We start from the raw sequence: 25,070 nt of genomic DNA on the forward strand, positions 1-25,070 counted from the left end.
CATATAAAATTTATCCTTTTGTGAACAGCTTCTTTCACTTAGCATAGGTTCTTGGAGATTCATCCATGTTGTAAACATATGTCAGAATTTCCTCCCCCCCCCCTTTTTTAATATTTGGAAAGAGAAAGAGAAAGAGAAAGAGAGAGAGAGAGAGAGAGAGAGAGAGAGAGAGAGAGAGAGTGAGAGTGAGAGTTAGAGTGTGTGTGTGTGTGTGAGCAGGGGAGGGGCAGAGAGAGAGGGGGAAAGAGAGAATCCCACGCAGGCTCTGCGCACTCTGCACAGAGCCTGATGTGGGACTCGATCTCAAGAAACGTGAGATCATGACCCGAACCAAAATCAAGTCAGACAATTAACTGACTGAGCCACCCAGGCGCCCCAGAACTTCCTTCCTTTTTAAGACTAATATTCTACTATATCCATACACCACACTTTGCTTATCCATTCACCTGCTGATGGACATTTAGGTTGCTCCATCTTTTGGCTCTTGAGAATATTGCTGGGTGTTGATAAACTGCTGGGTGATAAACCTGGATTTTGATTTCTTTTTTAAAAATTTATTTGGTTTGTCTCCTCTTCAACACCCAAACAGACCCACAGTGTGTGGAAGCTGTATTTTGAGCAAGTGTGCTAGCTGCTTGTCAGGCCCTCTGCAAAAGGTACATTATTGGGAGTGGACTTCCAGGGGTACGTTGCAGGTCTGAAGAATTAGTGTTTCTCACAAGGTATCTCGCTGACATTGAGAGAATCATTTATGTAACCTTTTCAATACGAGGCCTTTTCAATACGAGGTCCTTTCTGACGGGTAGCTAGTGCTCTAGGTCTAAGGCTTTTTACCATATTTGCCACTGTGGCAATTAGCTTTGTGACTCTTGGGAAATCTTGTCACATGTAGGAGGTATCTTCCCACATCATCTGACCTTGCCAAAATGATACTATTTCCTATTAATGGATTTGTTTCTTATGTTGTTCACTGCTTCATGGTTGTCAATGATTTTTATAAAATGTTTTTATGTAGGGGAAAAGCCTCTACAAAAATCTTACAAAATTATAACAAAGAGGGAGACAAATGTTTGGGGGAGGAGGGGGCACATCTGCCTACACCAATCTCTAGAGAAAACTCCTGCCACATACGTCCTCCTTCCTGCCTTTGCAAATACAACTTAGGTCTATGTGATGACAGCCCTTTCTAATTATAACTGTAGATGACTGATCAGATCAATTAACTGACAAAGTATCAAGGCAATTCAATGGGAAAAGGATAATCTTTTCATCAGCTGGATGGATAGCCATATGCCAAAAAAAATAAAAGAATAAAAAAATAATAATTATCCTTCACCCTTACCTCAACCATACATAAAAATTTACTTGAAACAGATTATAGAGCTAAATGTGAAAGCCAAAACTAGAAAATTCCTAGAGGAAAACATAGGAGGGGATGCCTGGGTGGCTCAGTCAGTTAAGCATCCGACTCTTGGTTTTGGCTCAGGTCTCAATCTCATGGCTGGTGGGATCAAGCCCCGCACTGGACTCTGTGCTGACAGCACGGACCCTGCTTCGGATTCTCTCTCTCCTTCTCTCTTTGTCCCTCCCATTTTCATGCATACTCTCTCTCTCAAAACAAACTTTTAAAAAATTAAAATAAAGAAGAAGAAAACATAGGAGAAAATCTTAGTAAACGTGGGTTTGGCAAAGATCTCTTAAATAAGCAAAAACAGTAAAAGAAAAATGTAATAAATTGATTTCATCAAAATCAACACTTTGATCTTCAAAAGATACTGTCATGAAAATGAAAAGATTAAGTCACCAGATGAAAAGTAAATGTCTGTAAAACACATCTGACAAAGAACTTGTATCTCGAATACATAAACAACTACATAAAAAGACAAATTTAGACCTGGACAAAAGATTTTAACATGTACTTAATCCAAGATATGGGGATGACAAATACACAAAAAAGAGGTCCAACATAACTTGTCATTAGGGAAATGCAAATTGAAACGATAGTGAGATACCACCACACATCTGCAAGAATGACTAAAATTTAAAAACTGACCATATATAGTACTGACGAGGATTTAGAGCAACTAGAACTCTTATACGATGCTGGTGGGAATATAAAATGGTGCATCACTTTGGAAAACAGCTGTAAATATATACCGGCCACTCGACTATCTCCTAAGTATTTTCCCAAGAGAACTGAAAGCATCAATCCACACAAAAACTTGCACATAGACATTTAGAGTAGCTTTATTCACAATAGCTAAAACTTATAAACACCACAAATATCCATCAATAAGTGAATGGATGAATGAACTACAGTATATTCACACAATAGAATACTTCTCAGAAATAAACTATCGATACATGGGGTAGTGTGGATAAATCTCAAAATAATTATGCAAAGGGAATGATACCAGGAAAAAAAAGGCATACTGTGGGATACCATTTAAAAAATTCTAGAAAACACAAACTACGGTGATAGAAACTAGACCAGTGGTTGCCTGGGGATTGGGAGAGTGACAGATTACAAAGGGTACGAGGAAATTTCAGAGGTGACGGTCATGTTCATTACTTGATTTTGGTGATAATTTCACAGGCGTATAGTACATGTACCAAAACTCATATTATATACTCTATATGCATTTTACTGGATGTTAATTATACTCCAATAAAGCTATTTAAAAAAAACTTACAGAAAAAAGTCTTCTTCTTCATCTGAATCATCTTCCAAAAGATTCCTCTGTCAAAAAAAGAGGGGAAAAAAAAAAAAAAAGATGTGAGTTTTCAGATTCAGACGTCTTGCAAACTGTCAGGGAGGAGTAATGAAAGGAGTTCTATTCTGGTGAAATTTCTTAACTCTAAGCTTCCAGACAGAGGGAAGAGTGGTTACATGTGCTTTATCGTAAGCTGAAAGAACCACATTTGCCAACTTTCCGAAGAAAATGCTTGCAATACCAGAATCCTATCACTGACAACACGGTAGAAAGGTCACTGAAACCAGCAGGGAACTGAGAACTGTAGTCAGTCAGGAAGACATTAAGTCCCGTCTCCTTCCCCTGCCTTCCAGTCTCTCTCCACTGGCAGAACCTAATAGGAAGCCACGCAGCAAAGGAGAAATGCAGTTGCTGAGTCCAACTCTAGCATCAGACAGAAGGGTATAGAGGACAGGTTGGGAGCTGAGACACAAGGGTTTAAGAATTGGCACAGTCCACCTACTGCCCTCACAGTTCACAAATAAGCTTCTACACATATGTGAACTTCCAAACAAAAACCACTTTACAGTTTTACTTTATAAGATGCAACTATTTTCCTTAAAATGAAGATGATCTCACCCTCTCCCCAAAAGGGGAAGATATAAAGTTCTAAAAGGAGCCTAATGAAGAGCAGCAACCAGACTTTCCTGCATGGAAGAACTTCAATAGTACACAGCTTGTACACAGAATAACAGCTCCCCAAGACAGAAACCAGAAACCGTGACTGTTTCCTCACATGCTAAGAGGGCCTCTGCAGGTGCGACTGAGTTATGGGTCTTGAGATGGGAAGATCAATAAGGATTATTCATGTGGGCCCAACATAATCCCAAGAGTTCTTAAAAGAGGGAGGCAGAAGTGCCAGAGAGAGAGGGAGAGAGAGAGAGGGAGGGAGAGAGAGGGAGGGAGAGAGAGGGAGGGAGAGAGAGGGAGGGAGGGAGGGAGAGAGAGGGAGAGAGAGGGAGGGAGAGAGAGGGAGGGAGAGAGAGGAAAGAGGGACAGACGAGTGGGGGAGAGAGAGGGAATAGAAGATGTTATACTGCTGGCTTTAAAGACAGTGGAAGGAGCATGAGCCAAAGATGATGGGAAGCTTCTAGAAGCTGGCAAAGACAAGGAAACAGACCCTCCCTTACAGCTTCCAGAAGGAACACAGCCTGGCCAGAGCCTTGATTTTAGCCCAGGAAAACCCACTTTGGACTTCTGGTCACCAGAACTAGAAGATAATAGATTTGTGTTGTTTTGAGTTTGTGGTAATTTGTTACAACAGCAATAGGAAACAAATACATCACCTATTGCCTTTTCTGAGAAAATTACTCAAGGAATTGCACCAGCCCAAACAACAACAAAACCCAATTAAATCAGAGCAAAGATTCTAAGACAGAGATCGATACAATCAATGAACCTAATAAAATGTGTGGTCAATTTTGAATAAATATGGTAATGTGATTGTGAACTACTTATAGCTACTGAAAAAGAAAAGGTATAATATAAGGAGAAGCTTTAAAAGAGCCCCAAACCATTCTAACAAAACCTAGAAGCTGGGAGTGGAAGAGTGAAGCAAGGAAGTAACATGACAGTTGCACCTGCTGGGGAGACAAGTGGAGGCAGGGAAAGTGGGCCAGAATGAGGAGGTAAAACAATGGAAGGGACGTGGTGTTTGGTATGTTAACAGAGAAAACAGATTTAAACATCACTGTTAAAATATGAAGTTAATAACAAAAAAGAGATACAAAGGAAGAAAGGAAGGATACTTTTAAACTGCCTAGTGATACTGAGGCCGGGGAGATGAGGAAAAACAATCAATCTGCCAAAGAAGTCAGGGAAAAGAGGAAAAATATATGAAATATAATGATCTATGCATAATGATATATAACATATCAGAGAGAAAAAATGAAAATAGGATGTATTCAATATTTTTTTAATAAATATGTCTGAGCATCTTCTATGTGTCAGGCACTGTTCTAGGTACCAAGACAGCTTTGAACAAGACAAAGTCTGAGCTCTCACAGAAAAATATTCGATGGTAACAAATGCTATGCAGAGGGGCGCCTGGGTGGCTCAATCGGTTAAGTGTCTGACTTCAGCTCAGGTCACGATCTCACGGTTCATGGGTTCGAGCCCCACATCAGGCTCTGTGCAGACAGCTCAGAGCCTGGAGCCTGCTTCAGATTCTGTGTCTCCCCCTCTCTGCCTCTACCCTGCTCATACTCTGTCTGTCTCTCTAAAAGTAAAATAAATGTTTAAAAAAACCCCAAAAACAAATGCTACGCAGAGAACTGAAACAGAGATAGGATAGAAAGTGACAGGGTGACTAAATGAGATTAGGTTGTCATGGAAAATCACTCTCAAGAAGTGAAACTTAAGCTGAGATCCAAATGGTAACAAAGGGCCAACCAAAGATCAGGGGGAAGGGCATTCACTGGCATCAGCGGGACCGGCTAGCATAGAAAAAGCCCAAATACGTTAGTTGTTGTAACAAATGTGAATGGTATGAATGCTCCTGTGGGGGATAAGCTTAGGAATTCCCTGGGCCTACACCAATGGGTTAACGAGGCACAAAGAAACACAAAGTCATAAAATGCTCACACCCGAGTTTGGATAACCAGATTGGCACCCCAAGAATAGGGAGGTGCAAAGGCACCCCAAAATAGGGAGGGGTGCTGAACCCCCAAAAATATATAGAGAGAGACAAAGGCCTGAAATAGAATCAGCGCAAAGGTGCCCAATACATAGGAATAACAAGATTAGATATTCAGGGTGAAAGCACCCCAAGTTTAGTACTACAGCAGAAAGCTGCTTTCATAGAATAGGGCCAGGGCAGGTAAATTGGTGAATTGGACTTTGGACCACTGCACTGCAGGCAAAGCAGCCCAAGGTGGCTTATTAACCCTGAGGTTATTCCCCCTATCTGTCTCATCTCCTAGGCTGGCAAAGATAAACAGGCACAGCGCCTCCTGTCTGCTGTTAACAACCATCTACCCATCTGCCTGGCACCTGGAATTTATTTTATATTGAGCCAAACCCCAAACACTGTGTATCCTCAAAATCCCCCTTTCCCCCTCACATCCACAAGTTAATGTTCCTAGTTTCTTTGTCTCTTTATACACACCCATCACGTTTGCAAGCCTTCTGATCTGAATAAATATGGGGCAAGGACCCTTATTCGGGGCTCTTGCCTTTTTCCCGGACATTAGCCATCTCTTGTTTTAATCCTGCTTTGCTCTTTTGCTAGACAAAAGAGAACTTTAGACTTAGAGTCTACGACATGCTCCTATTAAAAAAAAAGAACTACATGTGATTGGAGTTCAAAAATTCCAGCCAATATCTGTTTACAAAAAATTCACTTAAAACAAATTATCAAATAAAGGAAGAAAAGAAGAGGTGGGAAAAAATATATCAGCAAATTCTAACAAAAAGAATGTTAGAGTTAGCAATATTAATACAAAGACAAATTTAGGACAAAAGCATTAAACAATCAAATTTAAGATTTTATAATGATAAAATGCATAGTCCACCAAAAAGATTTAACAGCAATGGATGTTTATATATAACAACATAGTTGCAAAAGATATAAAGCAAAAGCTGCTCAAATTATAAAGAAAGAAATGGATACATTCAAAATCATAGGGAAGATTTAACATACCCTTCAGAGATAGAGAAACTAAGAAGACAAACAATAATCTAGAACTTTATATTTAGCAAATTTTAATTTCAAATATCCAAGAAACAGATGTGCCACAAAAGAATTTTAATAAATTCCAAAAACTAGAAATTACATAGGTCACATTCTCCAGGCATAATGCAGTGGAAATTAAAACAGGTAACAGAAGGGGCACCTGGGTGGCTCAGTCGATCAAGTGTCTGACTCTTGATCTAGGCTCAGGTCATGATCTCACAGTTCATGTGTTTGAACACAGAGCCTGCTTGGAATTCTCTTTCCCTCTCTGTCTACCTCACTCGTGTGCGCGCGCTCGCTCTCTCTCTCTCTCTCTCTCAGAAATAAGAAACTTAAAAAAAAAAGTAACAGAATAAAACTTTAAAACACTCTTCTAATTAACACATTAAAATGTAATGGAAATTTAACAGACTATTTAGAAATAAGTGACACGGGGAACACTAGAGAACAAAATCTGTAGGTTATGGGTCATAGCAGCACTTAAAGGAAAATGCATTTATTTACGAAATCACAAAAACCGAATATATATGAAATAAGTATTTAACTCTTAAGATGGTTGAATTATTCCTAAGCAACACACAACTCCAGAAGTTTAAGAGAAAAAGATTAATGGATAACATAAAAATGTTAAACATGAAAAACTATCATAAACAAAGTTAACTGGCAAGTAACAGATTGGGCAAAAAAATCTGCAACATACTTTCAGAAAAGGTCTGACATCTGTATTATATCAAGAGCTCTGAGGAACCAGTAAGAAAAAGACGGCAAGGGAGAAAAATAGTCAATGGAGAGAGATAGGTAATTCCAGACAGAAGAAGAAATGACCAATGATCACATGAAAAGATGTTGAAAGTCAGTAACAGTCAGGGAGATGCATTAATTAATTCCTTCAACAAATATTTCTTGAATGCTATTCTAGCTAGTAAGTTTAACAGTCACTATATTTATGAAACAGTTTATGTGCCTTAAAAGATAAGGACACTAATGATAAAATATATTTATTATAGTTGTACTATAAGAAACACACATGAAAATCAATGTCTTTACACCCATTCATTGAACAAACACAAGGGCTAGTGAGACACTATCAAAAAAAGAGAACAGGACACAATGAGATAACGCTTTACACCCACTAGGCAGATAATAATAGCAAGTGTCAGGAGGAAAAATTGGTGGTGAGGAGAAACTGGTTGGTAGACGAAATGCAGAGAAATTGGAATCCACATACAGTGCTGGTAGGAATGTAAAAATTGTGCAGCCACTCTGGAAAACAATTGGGCAATTCTTCAAAAAGTTGAATAGAGAGTTACTATAATGCCCAACAATTCCACTCCTAGGTATTCACACAAGAGAACTGAAAACATGTTCACACAAAAACCTGTAAATGAATGTTCATAACACTGCTATTCTTAATAGTCAAATAGCCAAGAGTCAAAAGCAGCATGCAAGAAGTCCTTAATATTAAAAAAAAAAAACAAAACCCAAATGTCCATCAAGTGATGAACAGATGTGATATATCCATATAACGGAATACTATTCAGCAATAAAAAGGAATGGCATACTGGTCTATGCTACAATATGGATGAACTTCAAAAACATTATGATTTAAGTCCAAAATGCCAATTACAAAAGACAACATATTGCATGATTCCATGTATATAAAATGTCCAGAGTAGACAAATCTATAGATTGGTGGTTGCAAGGTTGAAGGGATGAAGAGATGGGGGATGACTGCTAAAAGGTACAGGGTTTCTTTCCGGAATAATGAAAATGTCCTAAAATTGACTGCAGTGATAGTTGCATAATTCTGCAAATATGCTAAAAACCATTGAGTTGTACACACTTTAAAAGAGTGAATTGTATGGCATATGAATTTTATCTCAATAAACCTGTTACTAAAAAAAGTGGAATGGGCAAGTGGAATAAAACTTTAAATAAAGTTTTAAAAAGTAATTTATAGATTATTAGAACCAGTTATCAAATTTCACCATCTGGTAACTATTCAAAAGGAGGTCTCTATTTAAACAGCCAATTTTGTTCAATTCTGATTCAATACCCTATTTTTACAATAAATCATAGTAGTAATCAACCAACAACAGTTACAGTTACAAGTCTCAGTGGTGGATTGAGACTCTGTATTTTATAATTTTAAGTCTATATATAAAGTTTATTTTACAAGCAATTAGTCTATTGGTGGATTATACCTCCTTCAAGTAAAAACTACAGAAAGTTAGGATAAAGGGAAGACACATTTCCTGTATTATACTAAAAGACACTTTTAAATTGTAAGATGTTGGGCAGAGTGAATAATAGGAGGTTCAGAGCTTATACAAAAAAGGAACATGTAAAATGAAGTCAGGTAGACTATAAGCTCTATATGGGCCCTCCGGTTTTTAGCACAATAGCAGGTGGTCAATAAATGAATCAGTAAATGAAGGAATAGCAATGAGATAGGAAGTGAGCAAGGGCTTTAGGTTGCTGGATAAAAAAGAATACCACTAATTCCTTCCCTAATAAATATTTAGTGAGTGCTTATTCTAAAAGTAACCTATCTACAACATTCATATCAAATGCTGTCTTCCAAAATTCAGATTTATACACATCTGCATAAAATGTTCTGGGATAAATAGGAAATTGAACATTATATAAAAACTACTCTGGACTCCGAGGACAGTTACAGAACAAGAATTCTTTATCTGCAATTTCAAAAATCTAAAAAGTTCTGAAAACCAAGAGGTTTTGTAAGTTTAGAGCCAAAACTCATTTGGAGGAAAACCTGGCCTGAACTGATGTTAGCTTTACTTACTGATCAGACATTTCTCTGAGAAATACTAACATACTTGGAGGTGCTGCTCCAGACACTAAAAAGGCTGTTATATAAAATGCACTTAACTACCTTACTAACATCTTAAAAACTCTCAATTCCAACCAATTTTGGCCCAGAGTTCTGAATAAGATCCTGTGTATTTAACATTCTCTTTGAAAGACTAGAAAGAAGCGGTGAGCATAATCTGATCAATAATGGATGCAGGATTCAAATGAATCACCCATCTAAGAAACATATACTTTTAAATATTTACTATGAAGAAAAAAATATAAAGTAGAATACAGCCATAAAATTTAGATTTTTCTAAAACAATTTACAAAAGGAATGAAAGCATATTTTTAATCTGTTTAAAAACTGAAGATTCTGAACTTACCCTTTCACTTTTCACAGAACCAGTGACATCATCGTCATTTAGGTGGCGCTTGAACTTGGGAGGCATATTTTTTACTCAAGAGGTACTTCTCTGTTTCCCAGCAGAACAAGTATTCGCCACCTTAAGGGAAAATGCATGTCATCATATTTGAGACTTGAGGGTGAAAGCTAAAGTACTTAAATAGTGTTCAAAGCCTTGTATGGTGGAGCCTCCTTGACTTCTCTGACTTCAACCACTGCCTTCCCACTTGCTTCATTCTGGGTGATGCTGTCCTCCATGCCAGGCCTTGATACATAAAAAAGTTAAAAACTGTGAGAAAATGGATGTAACTTGTAACTTGTGAAAGAGAACATGTGGGGGAAATCAGTGATTTTTTTTTTTTTTTTTTTTTTTAATATTTATTTTGAGAGAGATGGAGCACATGTGCGAGCAGGGAAGGGACAGAGAGAGGGGGAATCCCAAGCTCCTTGCTGTCAGTGCAGAGCCCAATTCGGGGCCCGATCTCAGGCACCGAGAGATCATGACCCGAGCCGAAATTAAGACTCGGAAGCTAAACCGACTTCTGAACTACCCAGGTGCCCCTAGTGAAAGTTTTTATAAAATTAAAGAGCAGATTGCCTAGGAGTGGGGGAAATTTGGAGAAAATGAGGCATTAAATGCTTTAAGAGTTTAACCTGGAATTAGAAGACAGAACACTCCTAGTTCTCTAATTTTTAGTTAGTTGATTAAACCATGATTCCGTTTCAAGTGTGAAATAGTGATTTCTAGGCTTCTGCATGGAGTTGGCACGGTCAATCAGATAATTCATGCAAAAACATTCTGTAAATTATAACACCCTATTCTAAAGCACAGAACTAGGCTCTAAGAAAAGGGATGTTTATTAAATACTGTGTTAAACAGAGCCAGGATGCTGTTTTGAAGGGTTTTTTTGGTTGTTGTTATTGGTTTTCTTTGGTTTTGGTTTTATTTCTTTTTTTCCTACAGAAAGTTTCACAGCTTTTCATATGCTAATATGCATTGTGGTTTTCCAAGAAAATGCTTGAGTATGCAGCTTATTCAAAATTTCTGGAGAAAAAGCTGACATGCAAACATGAGTTTTCAGTTTCTTGGATTAGAAGATGGATAAAAAATGAGAATAGCTACTAGCTAAAGTACTGAATCTTTTACTATGTGGTATGCACTGTGCTCAGTGATTTACACGTATTTTCTTTTAGTCTATGTGATACTCCTTTAATGTAGGCACTAAGAAGCTAAAAGAGAATTTAATTTAGGAAAAGTAAGTAATATTCCCTCTACCAATTGAAACAGCAGACACATAGACCCAAATTAACCGATGGCTATGCATGATCACTTTTAATATTTATTCAATTAGCTGCCTATCAAGTTACACAGTTCTGTTCTAGAAAGACCACTTCCCAGACCTATTATGTCTAAAAAATATGAATAGACATTTAGTTTCAACAAGAAATAAACTTAGAGAAAAACAAAAAACAAAAAAAAAAAAAAAAAAAAAAAGAAAGACCACTTCCCTATAAACAACCCAGCAGCCCTCTTTCCCCTTCCATAAGAAATCACCTCTAAGATCTTTAATTAGGCATCAGTTTGCTAGTTAACATATACAAGCCCAGAGTCCAGTTTCATAAACCAAGTAAAAGTAATATTTTAAGGTAGTGTCCTATCAAAACAAATTGATACACTTTTCTTTGATAAGAAATGCTTCTAAATCAGAAACCTAATCACTTGTAACAAAAATCAAATTCTTGCTACCTAAGTAACAGTTCTAGAGTTCATCCCACAATATTTCTGTCATGTACATCTGGCCCATTTTATTCCTCATACTTTGATTTCAGAATAATTCATTCACACAGAAATATTACAGACTCCAGGAAAAAACAGGTAGCAAGTGAAAAATCTGAGCTTTTAATTATACCTGTATGTTATTTATATTTTAAACCCAACAAAGGTGCTTCTTTAATACCCCCCAAACAGGCAGACTTACATCTTTATGAAATTTACAGTAAAGCTACAAGTTTAATGATGAGCAAACACCATAATCAGGTCCTATAATCCAAGGACCACCTCACGGAGACAAGAAAAGTGTCTGACAACAGAAAAGCCATCAGCAAAGCATCAGGCAAGATTAACTATGCAACTGATGATTTGTGTCAAATAACTAGTAGAAATAAAGAATGCTCAGAAATCAGGCATATATTTCTACCTACACTTTCCCCTGCAAAAATTACACATGAATTCAGGGATTTGTGTCTGGGTAAATATGTAAATAAGAGAGCTTTCATCATGCATTTCACACTGAGAGTGGAAGAGCAATACACAATTCACTCTAAAAATGTCACATCACCATATGCTTATGTCATGACCATACGTTTACAATTTCGTGTATATATATTTTTTAAGAGGCAGCAGTTTTCTATTCAATGTCTTTACATGTAATACACCTCTAACTTGTTTAGCAAACGTTGGCCTCTTTTTTGCTTTAGGCACAGAACAAAAACCCCTATGTATTTCATTTCACACAAAGCTTGAATCTGGGCAGAGGGTTCCCTTTTCCCCGCCTCCATTCCCTTCTGACTCCTCTTCCTTATCTCCATCAACAGTCTTGACTGGTGCAGTTTCACGGAAATATGTGACTTGGACACAGCTTGGAGATGTTACAAAAACTATCAAACTGTAATGATTCACGTCACCTGGACGTTATAAAACACGCCAGCAGCGTTGGCGCTCTTTCTCCCTTGACTTTAAATAATGAAACAAATCCATCCCCTCCAGCAAGTAGCTCGGTCCCCCGCCCCCCCTCCACCCCAATTGTCGCACCAGGCCTCGTCCTCCGACATCTGCTCCTAACTCTGGTCCTTTCTACCCCAAGATACCCACTCACATTCCAGGGTGTCTCCCACTCTTCTCAAACCCTCCCCACGCCCTCCACTGTTCCATCTCCCAGAGCACCCTTCAATTGCCATTCTTCTCCCCCTCTCCCCCCCTCCCGCACACCCCCGTCCAGGTCGTCCTCCTCCACGACACCTGGCCCGAATCCAGCCTTTCCCCAGTCGGGGGTCCCTCCCCGACCCCCCACCCCCGCCCCAGGCGGGTCTCGCCGCCCAACGCGGACGTTGGGACGCGGCGGAACAGGGGCGTCGTCTCCGTTTCCTTCCTCCTCACATCAGCCCCTCCCGTCGAGAGGGCCGGCGCCAGTACCTGAGTCTCCCGGGGAGCTCCGGGCAGCTCTCCGGGGCCGACAGCGCTGGGAGGGCGGGGGAAGGAGTGGGAAGCGCAGAAAGAAAACGGGGAGGGGGAGACTGTGGACGCGGACTCGGCGTCGGCCGCTCCGCCGCAGCTGCGCCCCCGCTCATCGAGCCGATCGGCGCTCCGCGGCCTGGCGCCGGGCGAGGGGGCGGGCCCAGGCGGCAGAGATGGTCGAAGGAATCGAGTGAGTGGAGCGCCTCCAGGGGAGGCGGAGGAAGCTGGGAGAAGTCCCTCAGGGCGCGCGCTGTACAAGCCCGGGACTGGGGTGGAAGAGGCTTTTAGGAGAGGCTTTAGGCGCAGCCCATCACCCTTGGCTAAAGAAACCGAGTAGAAAACAAGGGGGATGGTTCGCAGCCCCGGAACTACTTCGGATTGTCCGGGCCTTTCCGGAAGCTCTAAGTGACCCCTTGTTTATCGTTGCAATTAGACTAGCAGGGAGATACTGAGGGTTGCGAATCCCACCTCATTTTAGACGTTAGGAATCTCTGGTCTAGATTTACTTGCGGCTGCAAGCTAGTTTGGGCAGATTTGGGACGAGGACTCAGTGCTCTTTCCCCTGTATTCTTTTTAACCTAAAATAACTAGGTCCAGACACCGGAGCCTTCAGGTTTCAGGTAGGAAATCACCCTTGTATGGCCTGTCCACTGTTCTTTTCACCCTTCCCCTTCACCCCCTCAGTATCATATTTAAACTTCCAAGCCTGAATTAGGTGGGCATAGTAATCCAAAACCATTCCAGACTATGCTTTTACGGTCCCTTGTTTCACTTAGCCATTCCTCCCACACACGCCGCTGCTGGACTGTTTTACTCATTCCCCCCACCCCGATCATTTGTGCATTACGCATCTTTTTCACTTAATACGTGTGGGTCCCTTGTTGATACAGCGTTGCAGGCATTTTCCAGTTAAAACGTACCTAACTGGAAGATGCCCTGGCTGGGATGACTCTGATTATCTAAAGTTCAATCACCTGGAAAGCTTTAAAAACTACAATGCCCAAACACTACTTTGAGATTCTGATTCAATCATCCTGGGATGCTGAGAAACAGCCGTGGGTTGTCAGTTGAAGTTTCTGAAAACCTGGCGTTAGACTCGCTGTGAGTTTACTACTCAGACCCAGGCTGACTTGGAAAGACACCACCCACCTAGAAGGAAAGCTTCTTACAGTTTCTCTGCTTAGGCATAATGGTGACACTACCCTAGACCCCACAGATGACCCAAAAGTTATTTCCTTCTTCCACAGGTGATTTTACGTCTGTAAATCTGCTTGTTATGGGGTGTCTCCTTCCTTTGGTGCCTTAGCCAGTTAGAGTCTGAGGCACTTACAGCATCAGCCTTTCTTACTTACACAACTTAAGAGTGTGATTGAGCTGTAGGAGCACCTCACTGTGTAACTTGTATAACTAATTCTTTTTGTTTTAACCATAATTCTTTAGTTCTGCCAACCATTTTGGTAAGATTGCTTAGGGGAGGGGTAATGCCAGTCCCACCCCTTAATCACCTGAACAAAGTCCCTTTGACTCTCCCCTATATTTTGGAAAGGGTAGAAAATGTCACTTTACAGTTACTATGCATCAGATATACCAGTAAGCCTGAAAGGATATAAACAGCACTGGATGTAAGGTCAGAACAGGGTTCCAGGCTCACCAACTTGAATTATTTGGTTATTTTTACCCTATTTTCTCTTTCTTGAGCTTCAATTAATTATTCAGATGTTCATCTTCCAATTTTCTTATAATTTCTCTTTCATCTGATATATTTATTTTCTTGAAGTAGGCTTCCCACCCAGCGGAACACAAAGCGCCTGAACTCATGACCCTTAGATCAAGACCAGAGCCCAATTCAAGAGTGGAAGGCCTAACCGACTGAGCCACCCAGGTGCCCCTGAGCATCTGATTGATTCTTAAACTTTCTATTATTCCTCCTGTTTTTAGCTCACATCATGCTCAGAGTTACCTAGCACTTCTAATTCCCGAGCCTTATTTATGCAGGGTTTAGCCGTGTAAATCAGGTTGCTTCATGGCCTGCTTAGGATTCTTGTTTCTTAAGTCTGCTAAAGTAATTGTCACTGATTCATCTACTTTGCAGGTTTCAATATTTTGTTGTTGTTGTCTCTGTTCCCATAAGGCAGAAAAAAAAGTACAAAACAATTCTAAGCATGTGAACAACTGTTCAAAATCAGCCAAAATGTAAATCAAATACCATTTTTCATCTATCACTGACCGGGAAGGAAGGAATTTAGCAGCAGATCTGCAATACATCCTCTCCCCTTATAGAGGAATACCCCTAGAAAAGCAAGCAAGCATGTAATTCTTAGAAATATGGAATAACAGACCTCCTGACAAACAAACTAATAGTATTTGCTAGTAAGGAGAGTTGATATGTATGGAATTCCTTCAGTAAGATATTCCTGGGCTGGGACTGTTTATGGTAAACACCCCCGAAATCTGTGGATTTGAGGTGTATGACTGGAAAATATCATGTAATTTATGTAACTCAGCATGTAATGGAGATGTTCCAAAACTGAGTTGGTTGCTTCTGCGTAACTGAGGTGACTACATACCTTATTTAGAAACCACATCTATGATCTTAGGCAGAGGTGCACCCAACGCAGGAAGAAAGGACCTGGGAAACAGCACTGAGTCCTGAACCTCTCCCTATTTTGTGCCTCTTGGTCAGTGGTATCTTTGAAATTAGTAGAGTTTAAAATGGTAAGATCTCTGATTTCTGAGTCTAATTTGAAAATTTGATCCTTTTGCTAGCTCAATGGCAAAGATTAAAAAGTTTGACAACACAGTGATGGAGATGTGTACATGCGGTATTGTGGTGTGGGAGGTGGGAAGAACAAGCTTTCTTCAACACTTGGTGGAAGTATAAATTGGTACAAATTTTTTTAAGTTCAGGGTGGTAAAACACGTCAAAAATTATATTAAGTTCCTTTTGACCTAACAATTCTATTTCTAAAATTTATCCCACTGATATACTTACCCAAGTTGTATAAAGGCATTTTCTAAGAATATTCTTCAAAGGATTTTTGCAACAAGCATGGGAAAAAAAAAGAAGCTTTAACTGTCCAGCAATAGGAAATAAGTTTGGAATATCCATTTAAGGTAACAGTATATAGTGATTAAACTGAAGTAGATATACATGCACTCACTTAGAATATCTCTATGTGGTTTTAAAATATTTTATTTTATTTTATTTATTTATTTATTTATTTATTTATTTAGAGAGACAGGGAGAGAGAACACGTGAGCATGAGTGGGGGAGGAGCAGAGAGAAAGGGAGAGAGAGGATCCAAAGCAGGCTCGGCATTATTGTGAGATCATGACCTGAGCCAAAATCAAGAGTTAGACGCTTAACCAACTGAGCCGTGCAGGTGCCTCTCTGTATGTTACCGTAAAGTGAGAAAAGGTGCAGAACAGTACATGGACTCTGCTTCCATTTGAGCATCACATACAAAAGAACCCAGAAGGGCTGAGAATCTGGCATGGAATTTGGCATGAATTGTGTCCTCCCGAACCCCTCCCAATTCATACGCTGAAGCCCTAACCCACAATGTGACTGTATGTAGAAACCAGGCCTTAGGTAGATAATAAGGTTTAAATGACGTTGGTCATAAGGGTGACGCCCTAATCTGATAGGGCTGGTGTCCATGTGTGTGTGGGCATGGAGATGAGGCCATGTGAGGCCACATTGAGAAAGTGGCTTGCAAGCCAGATGAAAAGGTCAGGAAGAGAGGTCTCACCAGAAACCAATCCTGACGGCACTGTGGTTTTGGACGTTTAGCCTCTAGAAAATTTCTGTTGTTTAAGCCATCTGGTCTGTGGTATTTTAACAACCTCAACGGACTAACACAGAAAGGAAACCTTTTCTCATTGTGTGGTATTTTGTACCATTTGTATACTACAGGAGAGATTCTCTTTCCCACTGAAATTGAGACCAGATGTTCATTGGTTAATTTAAAAAGTCAGGAGGCACCTGGGTGGCTCAGTCGGTTAAGTATCCAACTTCGGTTCAGGTCATGATCTCATGATTTGTGGGTTTGAGGCCCACAGTGCAGAGCCTGCTTGGGATCCTCTCTCTCTGCTGCTCCACCACTCACTTGCTCTCTCAAAAATAAACAAACATTTAAAAAAGTCAGTTAAAGTGGTAAGGATTTTAAAAAGCAGATATACTTTAATCTTTTTATTTTGACTCAAAGGTTATCATCATACATTTACTCACTAATCTTTGAACTAGGGCCAAGACCTTGTATCTGAAAATGAATCTGTTGGTTGGAGTGCCCCAGTGTCTTTATTATAAATTGCACTGCTTAAATTGTTTATAATTCCCAGAGCATGGGACTCCTCGGCTTCAACTATTATCTCTACGAAGAAGAATCCAAGGAAGAATGTATTTAAGGGAAAGGGCACTTAGGAGAAGGTAGACGTTAGAGATAGGGAGAGCAGTCCATGAGAAGCGGTTGGAGCAGCAGACGTGACAAGACAGGGCAGTGTCAAAGAAAGAGGAAGGGTTATTAGCATCAAACTTCATGGGTGCCTGGATGGCTGTTGGAAGAGCATGGACTCTAGATCTCAGGGTGGTGAGTTTGAGCCCCACATTAGGTGTAGAGATTAATAATAATAAAACTTAAAAACCCCGTTAAAAAAATAATAAAAACTTCAGGGGTGCTTGGGTGGCTCAGTCAGTTGAGCATGCAACTCTTGATTTTGGCTCAGGTCATGATCCCAGGGTGGTGGGATTGAGCCCTGTGCTGGGGCTCAGTGCAGAGCCTGCTCAAGATTGTCTCTCTCCCCCGGCCCCTCTCCCCAGCTCACGCACGTTCTCTATCTCTCTCTCTAAAATAAAAAAAATAAAAAGACTTCAGAGAAATTGGTGGGGGGTGGAGGAAAGTGGGAATGAAGGCTAGAAAAAGCCATTAGATTTGCTGACTCACAGAACATTATTGATTTTCAAGAAGTATTTCAGTAACATTGTGGATGTGGAATGCATCTTGTAAGAGTTATTTTTTAGTGGAATTGCAGATTATAGATTCCACTTCCAAGAAATTTAATTGTAAAGGGAAATGGCACACTAAATTGCAGTTCGAGCAGCAGCACAATCAAGGTACTATCAGAAATGACCAAGTTATACATAGGAATGGGGAGTAAGGAGCCACAAAGAGAGTGAGACTGTAATGCAAAATCAAAACAGAAATAAGGATGGGTGATGTCCCTTGCAGAGGTGGGAGGATCAGGGTTAGAAGAGTACCAGAGGTATGTTCTGGGCAGGATGGAGAGAGAATCCTTTCTTGGAGGCAAGAAGAAAGGAAGTGACTGATAAAGATACAGAGAAATTTTGAAATGGAAAAGAGAAGAAGTTAGGGAAACTCACAAGATCACCTAGAAATGTTCAGTAAAACTCAAGAGTCAATGTGAAGGGTCAAGGAAGCAGTGTTACAGTTGGGAGTGTAAAGAAAATGGAGAAGTTTTGGAACTTAACACAGTGAACAAAAGGATGGCTCAGCAGCTGAGAAGATCCAGGCTAGAATGGTCATTTTGACTGCTCCTTTAAATCAAGGATGTGGACTTAGATTCCTTTTTATCCTCCATCATATCTTGCACAGTACAAGCACACAATGAATTTATTGAGTGGGTTATGCTTTTTAAAGTTTGCTTTTGAAGGAGCAAAAAGACGCAAGAAAGAAGAAAATAAGAGAAGTGATAGTTAGAGAAAAGTTTTAGCATTCCCAGGGCATGGGGATCCTACAAGCACTTAACCTGCTGCATGACTTCACGGTCACTAACTTTCAATACCAGTTTCATTTCCCAGGCAGCAAACAAGGAGTAATCTCTGCCTCCTTATTATCTTCTAAGAATATCACAAGCTCTTAGTAAAACAATATTTATACATTCTTGTCACCTTATAAACAATATAGAGTTTTTCCATTTTTACAGATTTGCTTTTCTCTGAACTGTTTCATTGTTATTATAGCTTGACTAGCAAGAGTCTGGCCTATTGGCACTGATTTTCTTTTGGCATTTCAAGGTAACAGGAGGGGAAAAAAGAATATGAGCAATGTAAGTTTGTGACTCATAAAAATAAAATCAAGAAATGAAACAGAGGCAACGTGATTACTTTAAACCTTAGTCAATATCATTGCCTTTAAATATTTAAATAAATATTGATTTTGGGATTCCAGAGTCATTTCAGCTCATTATTCAAGTCAAGTTACACTTGAACTTCATTGGCATTTCAAAATGCATTTCTTGGAGACACTTTATCTTTGTATCTTACTTATAAAGTGTAAACAAACAAAATACTTTAATTTTAATTAGCGTTAACTAGAAAACAACTTTCTGAATCATCCATAGCTTGCCATATCCTATCCAATTTTCCCCTATGTTGTGGTAGACTGCATGTCTATTTTTCATCATTAATAATAAATCAGTTTTGGGGTGCCTGGGTGGCTCAGTCAGTTGGGCGTCTGACTTTGGCTCAGGTCATAATCTCAAGGTTTGTGAGTTCGAGCCCCGCATCCGGCTCTGTGCTGACAGCTCAGAGCCTGGACCTGATTCAGACTGTGTCTCCCCCTCTCTGTGCCCCTCCCCCGCTCATGCTCTGTCTCTGTCTCTCTCTCAAATAAACAAACATTAAAAAAAATAATAAAGCAGTTTTCCTTCTGGCTCTACTTATGCTTGTTGTTTGAGTTTATTGAGCATCCAACTCTCCCCACTTGAAAAGAAAAAAAAAAAAAGAATTAACAGAAAAATTCACAGTATCTTTTCTGTGACTCTGAATTCATCACATCTGCTTGGAATGTATACTTTAATGTTAAGCAGTCCCAGGACTGGAACATGGCATATGGGATTAACTATAGGATATCTGTCTGGGATCAAACTCAATGATAACCATCCTTATGGAATGTTTTAAGGAAATTCTTTGGCAGTCACTGAACCCCTGTCCCCATCCTTCATAGAGCAATAAGTTTTCCAATTACTTTCTAAAATGTCATGATAGTATACTTGAAAACATACTTGTGCTTAGAATTATTTGGAGAATTCTTGAGATATTATTCTTGAAAAAAGAATGCATCTTTATGTTCTGGAACCTATTTACTGCAACACAGTATACTCTTTTTTTTTTTAAGTTTTATTTATTTAAGTAATCTCTACACCCGAAGTGGGGCTTGAACTCAGGACCCCGAGAGCTCTTCCAACAGAGCCAGCCAGGTGCCTCAACAGTATATTCTTGAAGACAAGTGTATGAACTTCTATTTTAAAAGTTTGGTCTTTTGGGGTGCCTGGGTGGCTGAGTCAGTTAAGCATCTGACTTCGGCTCAGGTCCTGATCTCATGGTTCTTGAATTTGAGCTCTCCATCTCTGTGGTCAGCACAGAGCCAGTTTCAGATTCTCTGTCCCCCTCTCCCTCTGCGTCTCCCCAACTCGCATTCTCTCCCTCTCAAAAATAAACATTAAAAATTTTTTTTAATTAAAAAAAAAAAATAGAAGTTTGGTTTTTTAAAATGTGTGTATAAATCCTCTGAGTCTGCACTAGTTCTTAGGGCTCTGGCACTGACAACAGGGCTCCAGAGCTGCAGCTGAGGCATATGCCCCAAAGCAATGGCAGCAGCCACGGGCACAGACAGATTTCCTGCTTCCTCATTTCCCAGGCCCCCTTCACTTCAGTTCCTGTATTTTTGGTTCCAGAATTTCCATTAAAAAGTAGATTCTAAGTCTCCAGTGAAATTGTCCGTGTTTCATCTATTTTTATGAACATTTTAATCAGAGTCCTTGTCTGTTAATCTAATCCTGGATTAGTTATGGGCTGGATTCTATTGTCTATTTTTCTCTTGGTTTTTGGTCATAAGACTCTTATCTTGGCATACCTAATAGTTGTGTTTGTTTCTTTTTCTTTTTTTTTTTTTGAGAGAGAGCACATGCATTTGGGAGGAGGGAGGGAGGGAGAGAGAGAGGGAGGGAGGGAGGGAGGGAGGGAATCTCAAGCAGGCTCTTCGCCCAGCACATATCCCCATGCAGGGCTCAATCCCATGACCATGAGATCATGACTGGAGCCAAAATCAAGAGTCAGATGCTCAATCAACTGAGCCACCCAGGCACCCAACCTAATAGTTTTTGATATTCAGTACTGATTATTGAGTATAAAATAATTGAGTATTAAAAATGGAATATAAAATACTGAATGTAAGAAATATTGTGTATGTATGTGATATTATCCTCCAAAATCTTCTAACGAAGATTCACTCTCATCTCTGCTGATAAAGATGCTAAGCAAAAAGCCTCTGAAAAACAGTGGTTTGATCATCTCAGCCTCCCACCCCAAAACAGCTTTAGAATTCAGCAAAATTTTGAGGAGAAAAATATCTGAGTCCCTCAATTCATTACTGTTTCCTTCTCCCTGAGATCCTGGCTCTCTAAGATTGCAGTTTTGTCTTTCTGGTCCTGGGAAACCCCAAAGTGTCACTGGTTTGCTTGTTTGTTTTGTCCCCACAACAGTCCTCGGCCCAGGCAAAGCCCAGATGCTTGCTCAGGAGCTTTCCCTGCACCCGAAATCTGTAAGCGTCTCCAGGGCAAACGCAGACCACCTTTTCGCAGTTCCTTCTCTGGAATCTTGGCCCTTTCTGTCTTCCTGCTTAAACAGTCTTCTGACTGCTTCATAGAGATGTTTTTGGTATTTATCTGGTTTTCTATTAATTGTTAGAGGGAGCAATGGTCTGTCTCAATTTACTGCATCATACCTGAAAGGGAACTTTACCTAAGCTGCGCTTAAAGTACTGTAAAGGGATAAGCTCATTTGCTAGCAACTATGCAAGAAAGTAGAGAGGGTTTTCTAAACGGGAGAGTTTCTTAGGTCCTCCCAGACACACCTCAGTAGTCAGAAGTCATCACTTTTCATGGCTTCTGACTGGGGGAGAGCGAGCGTGAGAAGAGGATTCTGGTTTCTTCTGGCAATGAAGGCACGTTTAATCAGAGATCCTTGAACCAGCTCCCCTTCTGCCATAGATCACAGATTTCTTAGACAAGAAGAATCTCCTTTTACTTCATATTTCTATCTGTACGTAGGGTATATCTAAACCTCTATATGTATGATATATATGCATTTATCATTCCTATTTTCCTTTATTAGAGTTGTGAATATTATTTTCATTTTTAATCTTTTTCTTTTAAGCAAAGAAAATTCTGCATCACTGCTCACACTCATTTCTAAGCTTAAGACACGATCCTTGAAAAGCTGGGTCTTAGAATCACAGTCACACTTCACTGAGTTAAAGTAATATCACAAATCACAGTTCCCCACTTTAGATGCTATGGTCATTGGGCGCCTGGGTGGCTCAGTCGGTTAAACGTCCGACTTCGGCTCAGGTCATGATCTTGCGGTTTGTGAGTTCGAGCCCTGCGTCAGGCTCTGTGCTGACAGCTCGAGCCTGGAGCCTGCTTCGGATTCTGTGTCTCCCTCTCTCTCTGCCCCTCCCCGACTTGTGCTCTGTCTCTATCAAAAATAAATAAAATGTAAAAAAAAAAAAAAAAAAATTTTTAGATGCTATGGTCACAAGTATACATGAACAGTTCTGTAGAAGGAATGGAATTATATCATCCAAACACCTTTAATAGATGTATTTCAAACTTTCTTCAGAGAATGAAAAGTTAAAGTGAAATAATAAATCTCTAACAACGTTTTTCTAAAAGAATGTAATCAGGTTTTCGCTAAGGACCAAGCAAGCCTTTCTGGTTTATTCTTTGCATAATTATAGATTCAAAGCAGTAACAAAAGCATAGGAGAAATTCTCTTAACCACGAAGAAACATTCACAATGCTCCTGTTAAGTGACAGGCATTGTGCACCAAGAACCGTTGCCAATCTGGTCAAGTCTAGGGACCTCTTATCACAGTAACATTTCTAAATGCATCAAAATAAAATACACAGAGGCACCTGGGTGGCTCAGTTGGTTGAGCATCCGACTTCAGCTCAGGTCATGACCTCACAGTTCGTGAGTTAGATCCCCGCATCAGGCTCTGTGCTGACAGCTCAGAGCCTGGAGCCTGCTTCGGATTCTGTGTCTCCCTCTCTCTCTGCCCCTCCCCTGCTTGTGCTCTCTCTCCCAAAAATAAATAAACATTAAAAAAAATTTTTTTTAAATAATAAACTACACAGAATTGCAAAGCAAGGCAATTTATAATGCTATAAAATATTTTAAAAGTAAAATTTCTGATACACTAAGGTATGTGCTTTATTAACTCCTTAAACCACAAAATCTAGTGTCATACTCAACATCTACCATGATTTTGAATTAGTAACGAGCATAAACAATATTTAAAGATATCTATTTTTGTTTTTTAAATAATTTATTATTTTTTAATTTAAATCCAAGTTAGTTAACATATAGCATAGTAATGATTTCAGGAATGAATTTAGTGATTCATCACTTACATATAACACCCAGTGCTCTCCCAACAAGTGTGCAACCCCCCACCCAACACCCTGACAACAACCTTCAGTTTGTTCTCTGTATTTAAGAGTCTTTTGTGGTTTGTCTCCTTCTCTGTTTTTATATCATTTTTGCTTGCCTTCTCTTGTTCATCTGTTTTGTACCTTAATTCCACATATGAGTATATTTCAAGATATCTATGATTGTAATGTGATACAAAAATCTTAGTGATTCCAATTGGTAATAAAATCACAGGTACAGCTAGTACTACTGACAGGGTTTACTTTTGTGGAGAGGGGTCTCCGTCTATAGTTGAAGGAAATGCTAAATTTGTTAGAGGTTAGTGGAAATAAAGATATAATTTTTTCCCCATCGAAGTCCACAGACCCTCTGAATTCTATTCATGGGTCCTCAAGGGTCCCCAGATTCAGAACTCCTGTTTTAAGTATTCCACCCTCTCCCATAAGGCATGGATGGCCCTAAGGATATCATGAGTTCTGAGCAAAAAACAAACAACTACTTCTGTACCTGTTTGTCCCAGGCATGAAAAATCCTACTTTTTGGTAAGGTTGCTCTTACTGACTAGAATACAGGGGTTCTGCTTACTAACATGCACATACTTGCCTCGCCCAGGGTCCTGTACCATCCCTGAGAAGCCTGGAGTTAGATCAGACTTGAAAGGTCATCTGGGACAATAAAAATGTCTGTCCCTAGAAACTAGAGGTATGTGCCAGGCCTTCTGCCAATATGTTACTGCATCTGATTCTCACGGCAATCCCATGTTATTATTCCCAGCTTATACAGACTCATTTGTTCACTCACAAAAAGTATACTGAACGTTTATTGTATATCTCTTACTAAATTAAATTGTGTGCCTTAAATATAAGCACAGCTGCTGTCTTCAGACTTTATAGTATAGCAGGAAAGAAAGGCAGAAATAAATTATATGTTGTGATAAATGTTTTGAAAAGAACAAACAAGTGGCTATGTCAAAAGATAGGGCTGTCGGGGGGGATTTTTCCGGGGTGGGAGGGGGGGTAACATTTAGGCTGAAACCAGAAATATGAGAAGGAATCAGTCATGCAAAAAGCAGCAAGAACAAAGGCTCTTAGGCAGGAAAGTTTAGTATGTGTGTGTATGCATGTGTGTATTTAATTTCCTGATTTTTAAAAAAAGTTTTTTTAAGTAAGCTCTACGCCCAACATGGGGCTCAAGCTCATAACCCTGAGATCAAGAGTCACATGCTCTACTGAATGAGCCAGCCAGGTGCTGTCCCTCTTAACCACTTTTTTATGTTTATTTATATTTGGGGCGGGGGGATGGGCAGAGAGAGAGGGAAAGAGTGAATCTTAAGCAGGCTCCGGGCAGTCAGTGTAGAGCCCAACATGGAGTTCTATCCCATGAACCCTGAAATCATGACCTGAGCTGAAATCAAGAGTTGGACACTTAACTGGCTGACTGAGCCACCCAGGGCCCCCCTCTTAACTATTTTAAAGTGTACAGTTCAGTAGTGTTAGCAATAGCCACATTACAACAGATCTCTAAAACTTTATGTAAAACTAAAACTCTATGGCCACTGAACAACTCCCCATTTCCCTCTCTCTCAAAACCTTGGCAATGACAGTTCTACTTTCTGTTTCTAAGAATTTGACTACTTCATATACCCCACTCAAGTGGAATCCTATAGTACCTGTCTTTTTGTGACTGGCTTATTTCACTTAGCACAACATCCTCAAACATTATCCATGTTGTAGCAT

General features: G+C 39.8%; 1 protein-coding gene across 2 annotated transcripts in view; it reads right to left on the reverse strand.

The window, feature by feature from the left end:
- The window catches only part of VAMP4 (vesicle associated membrane protein 4), a 46,434-nt gene that overhangs the window by 14,062 nt on the left and 7,302 nt on the right, over positions 1-25,070 (reverse strand). The window contains exons 1-3 of one of the 2 annotated variants that reach the window (XM_042924997.1): positions 12,840-13,003; positions 9,627-9,746; positions 2,694-2,740 (exon numbers count right to left, since the gene is read on the reverse strand). In XM_042924997.1, coding sequence (XP_042780931.1) covers positions 2,694-2,740; positions 9,627-9,692 — 113 coding nt within the window. In that variant the 5' untranslated portion in view covers positions 9,693-9,746; positions 12,840-13,003. Of the gene's footprint in view, positions 1-2,693; positions 2,741-9,626; positions 9,747-12,839; positions 13,004-25,070 lie in introns of those variants that run through there. The other variant, XM_042924998.1, reaches the window with a different exon arrangement.

This window comes from Panthera leo, chromosome F3 (genome assembly GCF_018350215.1).
Source record: "Panthera leo isolate Ple1 chromosome F3, P.leo_Ple1_pat1.1, whole genome shotgun sequence".
In the NCBI taxonomy this organism is placed as follows: domain Eukaryota; kingdom Metazoa; phylum Chordata; class Mammalia; order Carnivora; family Felidae; genus Panthera; species Panthera leo.